Here is a 21,421-nt window from a genome sequence, read left to right as displayed (position 1 = left end):
GGACCCACACCCTGGAACACAAATGTTTGGAGAGGTACAAATCTGGATAAGATGTATCTGATTTTAGCAATGCCATCAGCAACAGGTCCAAGGTGCCTCTGACTAGTTAGTAGGTCGTTCAGTGGACAAAAAGCCATTGAATAGGCATTTATATTACTTTTAATCACAAATGGGTGTGACAGCGTTGCCCTTTAGTGATCAAGGAGTGGTCAGTTGTCCATGGTGCTGCCTGTACTGATTGTTTGATACCACATTCCTAGCCAGGCTGAGAGCTCTTGTGAGAGATGTTTCGCATTCCAGTGTCATATTTGGGTAACTTTATTTGAAAAGTTCTAATGCAGGATGTGTCAGAGTGAATAGAGAAAAGTACTTTCAGCAGGTTAGCAGTCAGTACTGTGACGACTATGGCTTCTGTGCTTGGTTGCATTGCGAGGGTGTCGAGGGGGGTCTCTTATAAAATGCGCTAGCTGGTTGGTCTTTAGTAGCTCACGATGATTTTCGCTGATCAGAAATAGCTCTCACTACAGAAAAGGTTGGAGACCCCTGTTCTAGGGCGTTCCCTGGACTTACAGACGTACACCTGAGTGAAGATAACCACCTGCCGCGAACAGCACGGTTAGAGGATGGAGTTTTTTGAGATCGAGAGAGTTGTTGTAGAAACGAACTTTAAGACGAAACTGTGTAAATTTATGCATAGCAAATGTTTCTTAATAACGTCTCTTTTGGTATTTCTTAGCATGACGTTGTCTTTGGTGGGTTGGATTGTTTTCACTAGCCAATTGACATCTGCACCCACCTCCCAACCTATGTCTTTTCCTACTACTACTTCTTTGCATTCTTTTCATTCTTTGCCTGAACATGAACTGGTTAGAACATCAGAGTATGTTAATAATTCCTTTGTACAGCTTCTGCATCAACATCAGTTAGTAGTGAACACCACTAATTGTTGGGTGTGTGGTCTCATGCCACATACTACGGATAGAGGTATTCCTTATCTGGTTCTGCCATTTAGTTATAATGAGTCTGTATCGGCGTATTAGACGATGTTTATTTATGCCCACGAAGTCTATCCCCTACGTTCCATGAAAGATAACTCGAGTGATAGTGCCTTAGTGAAGGGAATAAAAGATATGATCAGTGATATCGATACATATGGGACTATTCCTAAAGATGAGGTATTAGCTTATATCGGATGGAACGTGATTGGATATAGTGTTATTCTGAGTGAAAAGCAGCGACGGAAAAAGTCACCTCCGATTTGAATCGTACCCCACCATGGTTATTTTTGTCTGCAAGGCAATGGCAAGAACCCGAGAGCTCAATTGGGGAAGAGTGCTTGTACTCAGATGTATGTTTTTGCGTCCCAGACTTCCCCACCGTTTTTAGCAGCTAAGGGCACGTATTTTGTCTGCTATGATAGAGCATATACATGGTTGCCCCCTGATTTTTCGGGAACATGTTATGTTGCGTATTTGTTACCCCCTACGTATACTGCAGCCACAGATTACCACAGAACGAGAGTTGTTAGAGGTGTCTTCAATAAGGAAGATACTGCGGGACAAGATTTGGGATACTTTCTTAAGGGTTTCCTGACGTTTTGGGGGCCTATGGCAAACAGTAGAAACTTACGGCAATTGACGAGCGTGGTTGAGTCCACCATAAATGAGACTGCCGGTGCCCTTAGTAATTTGACTGCTGAGCTTCAATCGGATCGCCTTATGACATTACAAAATCGCATGGTTTTAGATGTCATACTTGCAAATCGAGGTGGAGTATGTAAACTTATCCAATCGAGCTGCTGCGTTTTCATACCAGACAATGCTCCTACAGTGTACCAAGCCATTTCTAAGTTACATAAAATCTCCGAGTCTGTACATGTGGACGAAGGAGATTGGTCGTTGACTGGATGGTTTTGGGGATTGTTATCCACTTGGGGATGGAAGATTCTGATGATCATTGGGATGGCTTTAGCTATTCTTTTCTCGTTTTGTCTTAGTGTACAGTGTGCTCCTGCTATATGTAGCCTTTGTGCTACTACGTGTGTAAGGAGACCTGTCCCGAGAGAAGTACTGAGCAATAGAATGATGCTCCAGCAACACCTTGATGGTCTGATGAAGATTGATATAGACCTAGATTCAGATTGACGTGAGTTTAGGTTATTGCCTATGTAAGGGCAAAAGGAGGGTCTGAGGTTCCGTGAATTCTGAACCCGTTTTATAAACGTCATGGTTTCGTTACAAATTTGATAGTAGTGAACCGTAACTAGCGAGTACGGCAAGTACGAGTGATTTCGTCAAGTTAGACCGATGGAATCATTGTGTATTTAGGGATTTTCGTTCCAAACCCTGGGTTCCATTTTGTGGTTGCCCTCACATACGCCGATGACTACGGCCGAACGAGTCTTTAGTACACGTACACGTTAGCTGACTTCTGAATGACCTGAGTGAACTGACCCCATCGCCTGAAGCTGACCTTGCTAAGCCAGTTCCTTGCCCGGTAGTTGATCGAGATTGAGGATCAAAGCACAGGACATTGATGAGTTTATTACACACACCCCTTATCCTGCTTCTTATCTGTTTCTGTTCCTTCTTTTATGGTCTATTTATGATATGGGTTGTGGTCTTTTATTATGGGTTTGTCCGGCTTGTGCAAGAAGGAATGTTGGGCTTTCCCGTGTAAATAATGGTGGGCCGGACAACTGAAAAGTGGGTTTGTCATCATGCAATACCTTTTGCAATGTTACCTGTGATTGGACAAATTGTAAATAGTGGGTGTTTGTCCAGAATATGATTTTTGGCATAAAAGAGGATGACTTGCCTTACGAATTTGAGCGGTCTCCTACGAATCTACCCGTGTTGTACTTCGTGGACTTCTGTTTCTGGTTGCAGCCAATAAATTCGATCTTTGATGCCACCGAGAAGTATCCCGTGTCTCTGTATTCTAAGACAGGTGAACCCGAAGACTTTGGGCGTGCCCATGGCGCCGCTGGGTTCTAAAACCCGGTTCTTCAGTGGGCGGGGAGCCTGTAATGTTGTGGAGACTATGGAACATTCCACGTCTCTTGCTATGCTGAGGGGTGGTCTCCCCAAGCCACTGCCCCGTGAACGTGATACAATGGTTTTGCCTGGCGTACACCAGGACAATGTGTGTTTGGCAATAAATAGCCCAGGGCTCTGGGCGTGGCTTAGTTTGGAGCTGGCCACTACTGTTAACAAGCTCCAGTGTGTCATCATTGCCAACGACCCCAGGACTAGGCCACTATTTTACAGAGCCGAGCAGCAGTATTTCAGTTTCACCCATCCACAGACAGACAGACAAGACAGACACACACAGATGAATAGGGTCCAACTAAAGCTAGTTTTCTGCTGCATTTTATCAGCATAGTTGTTGTTTGACCCCAGTGTGAACTACTCTGTAACTTTTCAGTAGCTCGGCTAAGATGTTCTTTATTCTGCAAGACTTTTTCAATGAAAAAAATCGTAAGAGCTACAGAAAATAAGAACTGAAATGGCGTATATTAAGAAGGTAGAAATGGGAGAAAAGGTACATCCTTGTTGGCAGAGTGTAGTCAGTGTGGCCCAGCTGCAGTATTGGTCTCTAGATAGATGGACCTGAGGGGTTTGCAGATCTCCCTTCCACTGATGAATCTTTTGTAAGACATTGACCATGCACAGGCAGGCCTGATATCCAGGCAGAGCCAGACATTTGCCTGGGGTCACACCAGATAAAGGGCTTACAAATTCTTCTGTCCAAGGACACACACTTTCATCTCAGGTCGAATGCTTTTTAGGGGGGTCTGGTTTGCTAACGAAAGCTTTCCTGGGAATACATTACGTCCAATGCTTACCAATGGCTTTGTGGGTTGTAACTTACATTTGCTTGCTTTCTATTTGTTGGCTGTGCTTGTTTTAGGCTGTCCAGCTTGAGTTTGTCCCTTCGTTGCTCAACCCCTATTTGTTGTATTCTTCCACCAGACCACCAGGTGAATCAATAAGACAAGCACTGGTACTGAGCTTTGGCAAAGCGCACAGCACCTCCCTAGAAGTGAAACAAGTATTGGCATAGCCAATATGTCTCGCCTTTGGGATCTTATAAGTGTTTAGCCGTGCAACAGTTGATGTGGTTGCACCAAGGATATTGTGCTGCATAAGTAAATACTCATAACGTCCCAAAAGCGAGACCTATTGGCTATGTCAATGCTTGTCTTTAGTGCCATTTGATAAGTCTTTCTATTTGCAGCAATTGCAACCTGGTCTCTGGGACATTGTTTTAGGGCCCTACGCAAGGATTCATTTGCCAATCTGCATTCCTTATCAAACCAGGATTTAGCATAGGGACGTGGATGAATCCAAGTTTTAGATAGCGTCCCTATAATCCATGTTAAAAGATCAATAAAATGGCTTAGTGTAGATACTGGGTCTCCTATTTCTAAATTACAGGCGTCTACAGACCACTTGAGACATAACACACTTCAGATTTGCTGTTCTCCATACAGCCCTTTGTCCAGCATCCATCACGGTTAGTGCTTGAGGAGGCAGGATTTTAGGCTTATTTCACTTTAACGGGACAGCTATTTGTATTGCAATGGGGTTGTGATCACTATAGATCTGGGCAAGCACTTTACTACTTAAAATATTCAGTGACATACACCGGGAGGTAAAAACATATGCTATACTGCTCCCAGCACCCCTTCCTATAAAGGATGGAAAATCAGGGCTAGCAGAATTATGGGCCTTGCTAACAAGGTCACGCCCAGCCAGGGAGGAAGACACTATGCGTCCCCGAGCGACTATATCCTTGTGATCAACTTCTCAATTAAAGAGAGCAAAAAGGGTTGATGTTAGGTGAGGCTGATGCCCTAATTTAGCGTTAATATCCCCTGCCACCAGTAGGTTAAAAGGACGTTCAGCCCGGGTCTCCTTTTCAGTTAACATGTCACTTGTAGAAAACAAACCCTGAAAATTTCAGATGCCCTTGCTGGAAAAATTGCTATTATAAAAATTGATAATGTAAATACAATAATTAACATTACAATAAAGGCAGAACACCTGCGCCTCCCACTGGTCTAAAAGAAGGGGAGTCATTTTACAGCCAATGTTAAGTTTAAACCAGGCTGATAGCCCACACTTGGCCCGTCCAGAGGGTGATGCTATCGCTGGCAGACAGAAACATGTATATCCATTGAAGGCTTCCTCTTTCAGGTCCCATGTTTCTTGCATGAAAACGACATCATAATCAAGGATAAGGGATTGACAGCCTTCAATTTGGATTTTAGAAGCTAGGCAGCGACCGGCCCACTCATAATGAGACCCATAGATTTTATTTGATTGTACCCTCTTGGACCAATTTTGATATCGCTTTGAACAAAGGTAATCACTGTGAAACACATGTTGACATTGGAGTATTTCATGATCACAAACTGAGAAGTAAACTTTGGGACATTGTTAGATTAAAATGCCTTTTTAGGTGCCTCCGTCATTATCCATAAATCTACACAGAAGCATTTTCATCAAACACCTTCAGTGAGTCCACTATAGGGGTAAATATTAAAATTCTACATACCCTCTGCTGTGCTGCTTCATTTGCCTGTCGCTGGCACACCCAGACCAAAGTTGGTTCAAGGCAGGTTTTAGGACAAACATTTTCGGAATGTGCGGGTAGGAAATCAAGCTGATGGGTTGATATACTCTATGATACATGCATATTTCCAATTTCCCACCCTAGCAGCCTTGCCTCTCAAAAAAACAGCTATGTTGACGGAGATATCACAGAGCCTTGCCACTAACATTTGCAGAGACTTGCAGGTCACAAAAAGAAATCCTAGCGGGGCCAATTTTGCCTTCCATCCTGGCAAAGACATTGAATGCATCAGTGTGCGGCACCCAAACCAATGCTTAAAGCAAAGCTTTCTGGTTCATGTCGTGACAATAGCCCAAGCAGGCTGGTGAGAGTTAACAAGCTGATGGAATAGGGAACGCAAGCACAGGAAGCCATCACTAATCAGTGCCCAATTGTGTATGTCGAGATTGGTCCAGCTCAGCAGGAGGAAGGATTACTCACAACATGGGCAGCCAGCAGGGATCCTGGAGCTCATTAGAAGATTCAGCTCTGCCCTGAAGCTCCGAGCTCTTCTGAGTGGACCAAGTCAGTGAAGTGTCAGCAAGCCATTCACTGCACACTTAAGAACTGCTCTCTTACAGACAGCAAACCAGACTTTTGGGGGTATTCAATTTCGCAGCCTGTTAATCTGAATGCTGAAGGGTGACAAACACCATCTGATGGAATTCTGACCATCTGGACAATAAAGGGCTTTTTTTTCCAAAGAAATTCCTCCTGCTTACAAGTAGAGTCTAGGAAAAAAACGTTTTATGACCATTACGCGAGTTTCGAACATTTGCTACTAGGCACTTGTCACGCAATCATCATGTAGCAAAAATACTATTTCAAAGAATTCTGAATAAGTTTGACACCACAGAATAATATTTAATTGCCTGCTTAGAACAACATGTATACATCTCGTAGAGTTCCAGCTGGATAAAAGAAGAAGATACCAAGGTTTCTGCTACAAAACTTTTTTGAGGTAAATTCAGGAAGTGATATAAACGGCTGGGGTACAGTTTACATAGACTTACTTCTACTGAGGTCAAACACCTCACAGTGACATCGACAGAAGGAGCAGAGAGGAGAGGCAAGAGAAAAACAGAGCTAACACATTTCATGGAATTTAAATCTATCAGTGGGCACTTCAAAAGTTGGCATCAGAGGGTAACACCACAACATCTGTTAAATTAAGGATGAAGCACAAGCTACTTACCTTCTGTAACAATATATCTGTAAGAAACATTAGTGTTAGATTCCTTACCGTAGAATATCCCCAGGTGTCAGACTGGGTCGGGAAAGTTTTCGTCAGCAGTACCTGTGCGCGTCGGTAGGCGTCGTCTGCGGCTCCGCGTCCGGCGTCGGCATCATGATCACCGGGATGACGTCGCTGGAGGATAAGACGCCGCCCTCGCATGCTGACGTCAGTTCTGTACATAGCTTTCCGCGCAAGGAATGCAGAGCCATGCAAGAAACCGACACTGTTGCCAAGAAACTAGGGCCCTGAAAGGGATGTCCTTAACCTTAGATAGCGGTTCGCAGAACAGCGAGGATGGCTGGAGCGTTCAATCTCCACGCATATATGTGGAGGCTGGACAGGTTCGGGGGAGGACCGTCCCCTGTTGCTGCGACAGAAGATCCTCCTGAAGACGCAGTCGAATCGGGGGATCGATTGACATACTGAGAAGCTCGGGATACCAGTATCTTTGTGCCCAATCCGGAGCCACAAGGATGACTTGGGCCAGGTTGCGCCTGATCTTCTTCAGCACTCTGGGCAGAAGTGATATAGGCGGAAAGGCGTATAACACACCGCTACTCCACTCGCGATATAAAGCGTCGCCGAGCAAGTGCCGCCTTGGAAATTCCAACACGCAGAACTGATGACATTGCGCATTCTTTTCAGTTGCGAATAGATCTAACCAAGGCTCTGCCCACTGCTGAAAGAGACCTAGACGCCACTCGTGATCCATCATGCACCGACGGCTGAGTTTGTCCGCCCTGGCGTTTAGAGAACCTGCCAGGTGTTTGAACCACCAGGGTGATGCCCTGATGTTCCAGCCACATCCAGAGGCGCAGAGCCTCCTAACAAAGGGTCCACAACTCCACCCCGCTCGCCCTGTTTGTTGCAGTACCACATGGAGGTGGTGTTGTCTGTGAACACCTGCACTACACTTCAGAGGAAAGGAATGCCATCAGTGCAAGTCGGATTGCCCGCAGCTCCAGAAGGATGAGATGGAGCTGGGACTCTGCCGGAGACCAGAGGCCTCTGATCTCCGCCTTTCCCATGTGGCCCCCCCATTCCAGGAGGGACGCATCCATCACCACTGTGTGCTCCGGTTGGGGTAGGGAGAGGGATCTGCCGCTGACCCAAACGTGGTCCGTGAGCCACCACTGCAACTGTTTTGCAGTGCCCTCCGAGATCAGGACGTGGTCGGACAGGTTGCCCTGATGTTGTGCCCACTGGAACTTCAGGTCCCACTGCCGAGCCTGCATCTGCCACCTGCCGTGATGTACCAGCAGGATGCAGGAGACCATCAGACCCAGCAGCCGTAGGCCCATCCTGACCGAAAGTCGGGACGAAGGCTGAAAGATCAGAATCAGAGCCTGAATATCCCGAACCCGCTGCTAGGGAGGATAAACCCAATACTGCACCGAGTCCAGAACCGCTCCGATGAAGGGGAGCTTCTGGGAGGGACTCAGGTGTGAGCCCGTCTTCAACAACCAGTCATCGAGATAGGGGAAGACTGGAACCCCTAATCTGCGCAGATGAGCTGCGACCACCGCCATCACTTTTGTGAACACCCGTGGGGCACTGGTGAGGCCGAAGGGGAGCACAGTAAACTGAAGGTGCTCGTGGCCTACTGTGAACCGCAGGTAACGCAGATGGGCCAGCAGGACGGGAATATGGAAATAAGCGTCCTGCAAGTCCAATGCTACCATCCAGTCTCCAGGGTCTCGGGCACCCAAAACCTGAGAGAACGTCAGCATCTTGAACTTCTCCTTCGGGAGGAAGACGTTGATGCTCTCGAGGTCCAAGATTGGGCGTAGGCCCCCTTTGCCCTTCTTGGGAACCAGAAAGTGGTGGGGGTAACAACCAAGTCTGTGGTGTCTAGTCCACATCGAATGGAATACTGTGCTGCATCCCACCCCTTGGCAAGAGCCTGGGCGAGCCGTGTTCTGGCCTCCTCTGGACACTGGGTCAGCACGTCTGTCACCATATCCCACAGAAAGTGGGTGTAACGGTCCAAAAGGCATGCAGTATTAATAGACCGCAAACCTAGGCTGATGGAGGAAAACAGTTTCTTGCTAAACGGTTCCAGCCTTTTGGATTCCCGGTCCGGGGGTGCGGTCGGGAAGGCGGTTTGGGACGTGGAGGCCTGGATAACCAGACTCTCAGGGGTGGGGTGGGTGGACAGAAAGCAGGGTTCACCCAGAGCAAGGGGGTGGTGCCGAGCCACGTTCCGATCCACTGGAGGGACTGTGCTGGGCTTGGACCAAGTGCCCATCAGAACGTTAGTGAGGGCCTCATTAAATGCAGCAGAGGCTCCGAAGAGCTTACTGGCGGTTGAAGCACCTCGTTGAGGAGGTTAGTCCTCATGGCCGCTGCAGGGAGCTCAAGGCCTTAGCTGCCTTGCGCAGCACCACAGCATAAGTAGCTCCCTCCTCCATAGCCATGGAAGGAGGAGAGAGAAATCCAGTGTCAGGCGAAGTGTCTAGACCACTGGCCTCCCCTAGCTCATCTGCCCAGTCCTGACTTAACTGGCACTGCTGTGCCAAAGGGTCCTCAGACCCCTCCCAGTCCTCCCTTTCATCCGTGTCCTGATAAACAGGCAGAAATGGTGGAGCCGGGCGCAGGTGAACAACTCACCAGTGGACGTCGGACGCAGACGCCGAGCCCAGGCCGGGGCTGAAATTGGGGCCAAAGTCGCCCGAGGATGGCTCAGAGGAGGTCGGCGCCTGCGGAGTAGTCGTGAGGTCAACCGGCGTCGACTGGGATCCAGTTCTGGATCCCACGGGGTCCTACGGCACCGGCATTGAAGTCGCCGGTGGCGCCGAGGCCGAAGCCGTCAGCAACACAGGGCTAGGACCCCCAGTCGGACCCGCAGGGCCTGAAGGCAAGGCGGCGGGTCTCGGCGGCTGAAAGAGAGACCTCATGGCCACGAGGCAGTCTCGAACCTGCTCCGGAGTCGCATTGAGCCCATGGACCGGAGGATGTGGGGCTGGATTCGACTGTGCAGGCTCCGCCGAAGCTGCGAGGGAAGCTCCACCTGAACCCTCGGCCGAGTCACGCGACCGGCAAGGGGAGGTCGAAGAACGATGGCGTCTCTTCGACTTCTTTTTACCATGCCTCGACTTACCTGAATGCGAGGGCTTGGAACCTGACAAGCGGTGATGACTGCGGCTCCGCGACCGGTCCCTCGACTTCCTCTTCGACTGGGACATCAAGCGGCGCGGAGCCCACTGCCGGAGTTCGGTAGCTTACGGGAATGCTCCCGCCTAGCCATCGACGTCAAGGACCGGCAGTCATCGTGGTCGGCCCCCAAACAGTAGAGCCACTGGCTGGGGGGTCGGTAACCGACATCAGTTAGTGACAGGCGTCACAGGGCTTGAACCCGGGCATCCCTAACGGCACCAGGAGTCGAGTCGACTAAATGTAGACAAAAATGTCCAAAAAGTTAGTCAAAAAATTACTAAGGGGACGCTCTTCCCGCATCTGCGCTTGCTGGCGCGGAAAAAAGAAGAACTGACGTCAGCTCGCAAGGGCGGCGTCTAAGTACTCCAGCGACGTCATCCCAGCGATCACGACGCCGACAACGTACGCGGAGCCGCAGATGACGCCTACCGAAGCACAGGGGTACTGCGGACGAAAACTTTCTGGATCCAGGCTGATGCCTGGGGATATACTACAGTAAGGAATCTAACACCAACGTGTTTCTTTCAGATCTTAAATTATGGCAACAGAGCAAACTTGCAAAAAATAACCAGAGCAACCGCCGGCAGTAATCAATCACATTTTGTTTTTATAATATCTATATCAGTGCACGAGAAAAACATGTCTTCAAATGCTATTTACCTGGTCATGCCTACCATGGCGATCTTCCCAAGTTCCTCAATATATGATAACTTTCTCTGCATAGCAGTCAGTTTATAACATAGACCCTCATTAAGAGTGTCCCTACCTGACACCTGTTACCGCACATATCAGAATTATGAGTTTGCAGTTTTTAATGCTCCTGGCACATACTGGGTGAGATCAAAATCACAGCGCCTACTTTGTTAAACAATAAGTGCCAGGGCCCTTATCAGGAGGTCACTGCAGCTTGCATCACACATTGCCAGTGCCAGCGTGGCCAGTAACAGCACCAACACAACTACTAACAACCATCACACTCCTACAAATGTGATAACGCAGACTATTGCAGTCCCCCAAAGCCATAAGAATGGCTTGGGCAGCAGGTATTACTATTTTATGATGTATATTCAGTTAAAAAAAAAAAGTATTTTATTCGGTTAAAAGACAATAACCATATATTCAGTTAATAAACAACTGTTCTTGTGCTCATCTGTAAATGAGACAAGCACCGGCGCCATGTGGCAGGCTGTCATAAGTGCAGGTGATGACAATTAAATGCTGGTGCCAAGTACTGGAAAACACCGGCCCAAATTAAGCACTGAAAAATTGCATCCCCGGAAATAAATTTCAGCAGGTCTGGGAAAATGCTCCAGTAAATACCAGGACATGTAGATTATTAAGCTGTAAACAGCAAAATCTGCATGTTATGCACCATTTCAGAGCCAAAACTTTTAATAATTCATAATTATCGCACATCGTATAAACCACACACCCTGATGTCGGTTTTATTATCATCTGTGATAATTATTACACATATTTATTTATTTATCGCAATTTTTAGAGCGCATCAATTACCCATACGGGTGTCTCGGCGCTAAAGCTGATCTATACAATTTGTTTGAATATAGCTGGTGGACTAATATTGATTTTGCATTGAACAAAGGGTCTCACTGTATGAAGAAAGTGTGGCTATTGTTTGGTGTGTTTCCATGATCAGGAACTGAGAAACAAATTGTGGGACGTTATTAGATTGTGAAGTTCTGTTTTGGTGTCTTCCAAGTTAATCATAGGTTTCCATAAGTATTTACACCAAACCCTTCACTCAGTCCATGGCAGGTGTTAGTATCAGAACAGAACATACCCCTGTAGCTCTTCTTATCTAAATGTATGGGGCGGAGCAGGGACAACTTAAGGATTTTGGGGGCCCTGGGCCAAACCTATTTTGGGGGCCCTGTTCAGAACAGGTTTGAATTGATGATTCAAGTTCAGCAGTTTCATGCCCTCTTTGGCCAGGTCACTGACAGTATACAGATGCAATTGTCCAAATTATAAGAGACGTTTTAAGGCATGGGCAAAGTGGCATCTGGCATAGGGCCCCAGCCTTTCAAGGAGGTCGGGGAGGGGGGGGCTGATAGAGCCAGCTATGTTCTGCAGAGAGGGTTGCCCTTATGACCTTGAATAATTATTTAACAGATTGTTTTGAATATCATTAATCTTTAATTTATTTTTAAAGTGGGTGATGTGTGACAGTCTATTACAGACATTTGGCAGAGAAATGTTGTGTTTATTTTTCATGCAACATTCATAAAAAAAGATTTCTTTTAGATCACAATAGGACCCAACGTATAAGAAATGAGAGGGTGTCACAGATATTATTTGCAGTAACATTAGTGAGCTGCTGCCGTGTTACAATACTGAAAACACACCTCAGTATCCATGAATATTAGATGTAAACACATTTATAACAGAGAAGTTTTAAGGCAAGAGTAAAGTAGGCAATTGCCCAGGACCCCCACCTCCTAAGGGTCCTCTGCTCTGGGAAAACAAACATGCTATGTATTTGACCCATTGCCATTCTTTTTATCTAAACGTCTTTCCATCTCAACCTACCTCTACCTCAGACTCCGTCTCTACACTCGGTGCCCCCTTAAGGATGTTTGAGGTCCCTGTGCAAGACATATTTCAACAGTTTTTGTGTGACCCGGTTAAAGTTTAAAATCTTATTTCGAATTTATTGGCACCACGCTGGCTTGAATGAGCATGCAATAGATAATGTTTTTTTTTTCCGTACCAGACCCGAAAAATACTCTTTCCCAGGGAACCTAAAATCCTTAAGATGACACTGCTCTAGTGTGCAAACACTTTGCCTTCTCCCCTTTTCAGTAATACAACCCTACAGCCAAGGCGGCCAGTGATTCTCCTCTTGGATTTAAATGAGCCAGGACCAGCTCCCGGTAGGGCTATAACGTATTGCCCGAGTCCCGACCATACAAGAATATCTCCATCCACCACAAGGGATCACTGTACCTGGACATCCCTTTCCTAATGTACAAGCCCTTGACTGCTGCTAGGGAGACTTAACTAAGATACCCACGCCTGCCTCTGCTTTCATATAGAAGAGCATGAATGAGGGATGCTGGTCTTTAAGCTCCGCCTGTTTAATACCCTAAGATTCCTAGTATTTATTGCACTGGGAAGTGAGGCATTTTAACTTAGTCTTAGCTGGATAAACAGGTTTATTTGATGTCATTCGTGGTCGGTGTTGTTAATAAACAAAACTCTCGGACTTGATACGATCCTATTATACTATTGTAATGAGCAATGTTTTGAAATCACATGGAACGTACATATGTTCTGGTGTACTTGCACATGCATATAATGTTCAAAATCGATCCATCATTTTTGAACGATGCTCTGTCCAAATTTGAATGCTTTGACGACGAAATCAAAATATTGGATTCAATAACAACTGCGTGAATGCAAGACATTTTGTTATTGAAATGAATTGTGGGCAGTTAAATGTTAATAACAAGACGTAATTCATGGAATCTCGGACGTATGTGCATGAAGCTGGTCACATAATACTTGTAGCTGCCATGCATACACTTGAGTGCACATAACTCAGGGACAAGTTCTTCAGTACATCGCCCATCTTGTTTGATGGTGCAATGCCCCAATATGGTTGTAAAGAGACCAGCGCGTTGGTATTGAAGGAGTGCTCCAGTGCTACCCTGCGAAGGGCGGCTCACTGCAAAAACAGCCCAGATGTATCTAAAATCATCTCATGACACTGAGCACAAAGGCAGATGCAAGGTTCATTTTCGGTGCCTTAACGCATGTTTCTTAATTACCAACATGGTGACTATTAACAGCGAGCCTCACTATAATAGCTGTTGCTATGGTGAGGATATGGTCTTTTTGCGTTCTAATAGAGTTGAGTTATATCACTGTATTTATTAATTGATTTAGATTTCCATGAAACAAAAGACAGTGCAGCATACAACGAGTTTAAAACCTTAACCTTCAGTGGTTCGATGATTTGCCTACATCTGCAGAAGTCCTCTCCGCTGCAGGCACCTTAGGGCACTTGTATGTGCCAATCAATTTCATTAGAGTTGGCTGATTGTTACTGAGGTGGAGAGGACGAACTACATGAAGTAATTTCAAGAAACAGATCCTGAAGACATTTGGTCACCCCAATGATGTTCTTGTGAAGGGAGTTTTCGGACATGGGTGTTACAAACAAGTCAAATGTACACACTCACCGAAATAACTAACCTCATGGTGTAAACGTCTCCAAGGTAATTACAGTTCAGAATAAAAACACTTTTGCGCAATTGAATCATATAGGCTAGATTGCCATTATGGGAACAAGATAATAGGCTACATGTAGGTGGGCAAATACCAGTCGGTAACGGCAGAAAATCGGTAAATTTTCCATTACCGACCGGTATTTAGCCCTTTGCGATGTAGGAGGCTGGATTTAAGGATTCGGTAATTTACCGATTCCTTAATTTAAGGAATCGTTAAATTACCGAATCCTTAACTCCTATGTAGGGAGCACTCAAGTGAGTGCATTTTTGGTTTAAGGATTCGTTATTTACCACCAACTACAAGTTGGTGGTAAATAACGAATACCTTTAAAAAAGCAATTTTGTGCTTTTTTAAAAGTGCCATGTGGCAGACATACATGCCCTCGGGGCATGTTTGTGCGCCACATGTGCACACAGGCACGATTCAGGGGTGCAACAGGGTGTCAATGTGACACACTGCCACCCTTGAATATGCTCCCCCTGTTACCGATTCGGTATTTACTGAATCGGTAATAGTGAATGGCTTCCCATTCATTCCTATGGGCCTCCAGGTATTCCTTAATAACGAATATTACCAAATCGGTAACATTTACCGATTTTTTACCTACATTCTATTTACCGATTCTTAAATACCGAATCGGTAAAATTCAGTATTTAGGAATCGGTTAATGGAAATTACCTACATCTAGTCCAATATCTTAATCAGCACATCTCTCTGGCCCATCCAATCAGAAAAGATAAATGCTTCAACAATGCAGCCTATTGTATTAATCACCAGGCAATTCACACACATAAAACATCTGTCTGATTATTCACTTTTGTAAGGTTGTTCCCAAATGTACCCTTCCTGCACAGTTCTATTTATTGTATGTTTTCACTGCATTAAATTAGTGGTCATAAACGGAAAGCAACAATAACATTAAGCTTCCTACACACACACACACACACACACACGTGCCATACACACACTAGCATCGATCACTACTCCAGAATCTTGAAAGCTTGAAATGTGTTGGGGCATAATGAACATGTTTTGTGAGCGGCTAAGAGTCATTTCTCGCCAGCGAACTCTTGTTGTCGAGGACATTCCACAATAGGATCACCTGAACCAGCCCACAGCCTTTGCACAGCTAGCTAAGTCGCAGGAATAAAGTACCTTTTTGTCGTCGGAAACGAAGGAGCGAGAAAAGCTAATCCTTAAACTCCCATTCAAAACCCGTCCCAAGCGGCAAATTAAGGCAGTAAGTAAGAAAAGGCGGCAAGAGCACCAGCTGGGATTTTAATGAGACATTTCCCCTGTCCTGGCACAGGTTTGCGAGCTAGAGAGAACTAAGCGGTCTACAGAGAGCAGGTTTAACTCTCAGCCACTGCCTCCACACCCACCTTCTATCCGGGCATATTCCGTCAGGCGCGTGTAATTAATCAAAGCAGCCTTCTCGAGGCATTGGCCAAGCACCTTCTTGACATCTTCTTCGGCTATGGGAGTAACAATGTCTTTCATCAGCACCTGTGCATATCATAAAGAAGGGACATGAAACGTCATCATTAGCTACCTTAGAAGAGTGCAGGGATATCGAATCGACATACATAGATCGTCCAGCTAACAGCATCTAATAGTCTTGAAAATTATGCCTTAAATGTACAAGTCGTAGTCAACCTATAATTTCTCACAGTTTCTCTTTCAAAATAGAGGTATTTAACAATATGGATCTCATAAGGTCACACATTTAGGAAGCTACTACATTCTAAATTACTGACAGCTACCGCAAGAGGGATGAAATGAGTGGTAAACAGGTAAACACAACAAGAATGTTCCTGTTGACTTTCTACTTGGCACTGTAAGGCATGGTGAATAGCATCATTCTGGCTGGACTGTTCCCATGGGGAGCAGGGTCAAGACTGATTTACATATGGCTGGGTTCAAACTGGAATGGTGTGGTGAGAAAACAAATGATGGATTTAGGTACTCTGTGATGGGGTGAATGTTTGACATTGTTCAGCATTCCGTCAATCATCTTTTTTGTGTTGCGAATAGCATCACACCTATTCTGTTACCTGCCTCGCTATGCTAGTGATTGCAGGAATCAACGCAATGAGACAGACTTTTCCTGGGGCATGTTTCAGTTCATTGCCTGTTCTCAAGACAGCAAAGCAATGACTGCTTTTGACACTAAAAGTGGACGGTTGTTTAATCAATCAATTAATCAATTATGACATTTGTAGAGCGCATTACACACCAGTGAGGGTCTGAAGGTGCTGGGGGTAGGGGGAGCAGCTACTGCTCAAAGAGCCAGGTCTTGAGGAGTCTTCTGAAGGTCAGCAGGTCTTGGGTCTGCTGAAGGTGGGCGGGGAGGGCGTTCCAGGTCTTGGCGGCGAGGTGGGAGAACGATCTGCCGTCTGAGGTTGCTCTTGGGATGCGGAGGACTGTGGCGAGGGTGTGGTCAGCGGAGCTGGCATGTGTGGGTGTAGAAGCTGAGTTGTCTGTTGAGGTACAATGGTCCGGTGTTGTGGAGTGCTTTGTGTGCGTGGGTGAGGAGCTTGAAGGTTATCCTTTTGTTGATGGGGAGCCAGTGCAGGTCTCTCAGGTGGGGTGTGATGTGACTGCGGTGAGGGATGTCGAGGATCAGGTGTGCAGAGGCGTTCTGGATGCGTTGCAGCCGCCTCAGGAGTTTGGCTGAGGCTCCTGCGTAGAGGGTGTTTCCGTAGTCCAGTCTGCTGCTGATGAGGGCCTGAGTGACCGTTCTTCTCGTTTCGGTGGGAATGCACTTGTATATCCTGCGGAGCATGTGGAGGGTGTTGAAGCATGAGGAAGAGCCGGTGTTGACCTGTTTAGTCATGGAGAGGGTGGAATCGAGGATGATCCCTAGGTTGCGTGCGTGGTCGGTGGGTGTTTGGGGCTGTTCCCAGTGCAGTCGGCCACCAGGAGTCATCCCAGGCCAAGGGGGTGGATCCGAGGATGAGGACCTCTGTCTTGTCCGAGTTCAGCTTCAGTCGGCTGTTCCTCATCCATTCGGCTACAGCCTTCATTCCTTTGTGGAGGTTGGTTTTGGCAGTGTGGGGGTCTTTGGTGAGGGAGAGGATCAGCTGGGTGTCGTCTGCATAGGAGACGATGTTGAGGTCGTGCAATCGGGCAATGTGGGCGAGTGGTGCCATGTAGATGTTGAACAGCGTTGGGCAGAGGGATGAGCCCTAGGGTAAGCCGCAGGTGATCTCGGTGGCTTCGGAGTGGAAGCGGGGTAGGCGGACGCTCTGTGTTCTGCCGGAGAGGAAGGAGGCGGTTCAGTCAAGGGCCTTCTCTTGGATCTTGGTGGCATGGAGGCGTGTTTGTAGTGTGTGGTGGCAGACAGTGTCAAAGGCAGCTGACAGGTCTAGAAGGATGAGGGCCACTGTTTCTCCATTGTCTAGCAGGGTTCTGATGTCATCGGTGGCGGCGATGAGGGCAATTTCGGTACTGTGGTTGCTCCGGAACCCGGACTGGGAAAGGTCCAGGATGCATTTCTCCTTGAGGTAGTGGGTCAGTTGTTTGTTGACGGTCTTCTCGATGACCTTCGTCGGGAATGGGAGCAGGGAGATGGGCCCAGAAGTTCTTGAGGTCATTGGGGTCTGCCTTGGGTTTCTTGAGTAAGGCGTTGATCTCGGCGTGCTTCCAGCTCTCCGGGAAGGTTGCGGTTTCGAAGGAGATGTTTATGACTTTCTGGAGATGGGGTGCGATGGCTGTGCTGGCTTTATTGAAGATGTGGTGTGGGCATTGGTCTGACGGAGATCCGGAGTGGATGGTGTTCATGATCTTGATGGTGTCGTCGTCGGTGATGTTAGTTCAGGTGAGCAGGTGGCTGGTGCAGATGGTGGTCGTGGGGGCGGTGGTCTCGGTGGTTGTCAGGGTGGTCGTGGCGTTGAAGCTGTTGTGAATGTCTGCGATCTTGCGTTGGAAGAACGTGGCCAGCGAGTCGCACATGTCTTACGAAGGTGGGACGTCATCGGTGTTGGAGCTGGGGTTGGAGAGTTCCTTCACGATGTTCAAGAGCTATTTGCTGTTGTGAGCATTGTCTAAGCGGTCTTTAAAGGAGGCCCTTTCGGCAGATCTGATGAGATCATGATGTCTGCGGGTGGCGTTTTAGTGGGCTGCGTGGCTGTCCGGTGTTTGTTCACGGAGCCAGCTCTTTTCCAGTTTTTGGCAAGTTCGCTTGGACGCCTTGAGGTCATCAGTGAACCTGGTGGCTTTCTTGCTGGTGGGGGGTTTCTTTAGAGGAGCGATAGAGTCGGCGCAGTCGTCGATCCACTGTCCGAGGCTGCGGGCGGCGGTGACTGGGCCGGTGGGGTCGGTGGGTGGGCTCTGGGCGAGGGAGGTGGATAGCTGGTCTTCGTGACCTTTCACCAGCAGCGGCGGTGCATCTGTTGGGTGCGGTGGTGCATGGTGGGCTTCTTGAAGGTGAAGTAGATGCAGCGATGGTCGGTCCAGTGGAGTTCGGTGGTGTGGTTGAAGGAGACGTGGGGGCTTGGGGAGAAGATGGGGTCTAGAGTGTGTCCGGTGGAGTGGGTGGGTGCTGTGATGAGTTGTCTGAGTCCATGGTTGGCTAGGTTGTCAATCAGGGTGGTGGAGTTGTTGTCGTTGTTCTCGAGGTGGAAGTTCAGGTCACCGGGGAGGATATAGTCCATGAAGGCGAGGGCGTGTGTGCTGACGAGGTCGGCGATGGAGTCGCTGAACTGTGTTCAGGGTCCGGGGGGTCTGTAGACGAGGGTTCCTCTGAGGGTGGTGTTGGGGTCGGTGTGGATCTGGAAGTGCCGGAGTTCTGCAGGGCTGAGGGTCTCGTTGGTGTTGGTCGAGACTCTGAGAGTGTTCCTGTGGATGATGGCGATTCCTCCTCCTGCTCCGTTGGTGCGGTCCCTGCGTGTGTTCTTGTAGCCTTCCGGGACGGCTATGGCGATGTCGGGTGCAGAGGCGGGGTTCAGCCAGGTCTCCGTCAGGAAGGTGACGTCTGGTTGAGTCGAGTAGGTCCCAGAGTTCAACAGCGTGTTTGCGGGCGGAGCGGGTGTTGAGGAGGATGCATCTGAGGTAGTTGGGTTCCTTCCATGTCGGCGGCTTGGCGGGGTGGATGCTTCTGAAGCCGCAGTTCCGGCATGCAAAAGGTCTGTGGGTGCGCTTCGGGGCGGCCAGGAAGCAGGTGTGTGGTTGTCCGGGGTTGAGTGCGCGGAGGGTGCTGGCATCATAGCGGAGACGGGCGTCGTGCCAGTAGCGGGAGCTAGGGGTTCTGGCGCTGGGTGCGGTCCAGGCGCGGACAGGCACAGACGGGCTTGCCTTAGGTGCGCCTTTGGTGCGCGTCTGCTGTGCGGCCTGCGTATAAGAGGAGTAGAGAGGGAGGAGCAGCTGGGAGGTGCGAGCAGGGCGGAAAATGAGGGAACAGGGGGGCGGGCCGCAGGGATGCAGTGGCGGGAAGAGCGGGGAAAGAATGGGTGACAGGCAGAACAATCAGGCAGGGCACAAGGAAATAAAAGAAAAGCAAGTTACAACAACAAAAACAGTCAAGCAGGGCACAAGGGGAAAAAAGAAAGGCAAGTTACAAAAGGGAAAAAAAACAGTCAAGCAAGCGAGCAGTGCAGAAGAAGAAACACCAGTGCAATTGGGGGCAGCGACATGGAGAGTGACCTGCCTGCGAGCAGGGTAAGAGGTCACTCCTTTCACTACGGCGCGGCCTGCATATAAGGGGAGTAGTGAGGGAGGAGCAGCTGGGAGGTGGGAGGTGGGAGAGGGCAGCAAATGAGTGAACCAGGGGGCGCGCCCGCAGGGACGCAGCGGTGGGAAGAGCGTTGAAAGAACGGGTGAAGGGCAGAACAATCAGGCAGGGCACAAGGAAATAAAAGAAAGGAAAGTTACAACAAAAATACAATAAAGCAGGGCACAAAGGAAAAAAAGAAAGGCAAGTTACAAAAGGACAAAAAACAGTCAAGCAACCGAGCAGTGCAGCAGAAGAAATACCAGTGCAATCGGGGGCAGCGGCGTGGGGAGCGGCCTGCCTGCGAACAGGGTCAGAAGATCGCTCCTTTCACCGGTGCGCTGCCTGCGGGCGGCAAATGAGTGAACAGGGGGGCGGGCCGCAGGGACGCAGCTGCGGGAAGAGCAAGGAAAGAACGGGTGACGGGCAGAACAATCATGCAGGGCACAAGGAAATAAAAGAAAGGCAAGTTACTAATAAAAAACTGTCAAGCAGGGCACAAGGAAAAAGGAAAGGGAAGTTACAAGAGGAAACACAAAACAGCCAAGCAGGGCACAAGGCAAAAAAAGAAAGGCAAGTTACAAAAGGAAAACAAAAAGTCAAGCAACCGAGCAGTGCAGCAGGGGGCAGCGGTGTGGGGAGCGAACTGCCTGCGAGCAAGGTCAATACTCCGGCAAGAGATGTCCTCACTTTATTGAAGGGTGAAAAAGAATGCACACCATACAGATATTAGCCTATGTAGCAAGCATGCATTCTGTATGTGCTTCAGTGAAGGGGACAAGACCATAAATAGCATGTGTGGTTTCCTGCTGGATTCTTTGGGACCAGTTAGCATACGGTCCCTGAAATTTCAAACAAGAGATTCTCCTTTATGAACCCCAAAGGTGTTACCTTTTGGGGGGTAGTGAAGTCAAACAATAAAGCTTTACTGTTGGTAGGTGTTGTTGAGTGACTTGCTCAGGCAGCAAGAGCTTCACACACCATAAGGATACGTCAAAGTGGTGCTATTCTTTTTAAAACATACAACATTCCATCATTTTTAAGGTAATGTGTTTGGTAAATTGAAAAAGTTTTGTGCATCAACAGTAAGTCTGCATAGCTTCCTGCATTTACTCATTAATGCCATGATGCTCAGCAGGGAAGTACGCAGGAAAAAAGAAAATACACAATTTTAGGGGTCTGCAGCCAAGTGCAGCAACTGCTTGTTAACCCTAGGATTTGTTGGGAAATATTAATTGTCTCTGCTGATCTCTAATTCTTATTTGAGTGCTTCACTGTTTTGCTGCCAACTTAGGTGGAATAAGTGGAGGAGCTGTGGTCCTTGTTGCAAAGTCCAGCTGTGGCTATACAGGCCAAGTGATAGTGGACAGGCTTCGAGAGAGATTCAAGCTCTTCTTGGTACTCAGTACTGACTAAGAACAAATGCTGTGTCAGCAAAAAGCCGT

The 21,421-nt window shown here is 47.8% G+C and overlaps 1 protein-coding gene across 2 annotated transcripts in view; it reads right to left on the bottom strand.

The window, feature by feature from the left end:
- CADPS2 (calcium dependent secretion activator 2) overlaps positions 1-21,421 on the bottom strand; it is a 2,357,592-nt gene that overhangs the window by 642,094 nt on the left and 1,694,077 nt on the right. For both annotated transcript variants that reach the window (XM_086966845.1, XM_086966848.1), the window contains exon 16: positions 15,649-15,772. In XM_086966845.1, coding sequence (XP_086822971.1) covers positions 15,649-15,772 — 124 coding nt within the window. The remainder of the gene's footprint in view (positions 1-15,648; positions 15,773-21,421) is intronic.

The sequence above is a fragment of the Lissotriton vulgaris genome, chromosome 1_1, assembly GCF_964263255.1.
Source record: "Lissotriton vulgaris chromosome 1_1, aLisVul1.2, whole genome shotgun sequence".
Classification (NCBI taxonomy): Eukaryota; Metazoa; Chordata; class Amphibia; order Caudata; family Salamandridae; genus Lissotriton; species Lissotriton vulgaris.
Note: the sequence above shows the minus strand (reverse complement) of the source record. Positions and strands in the feature narration are given on the sequence as shown.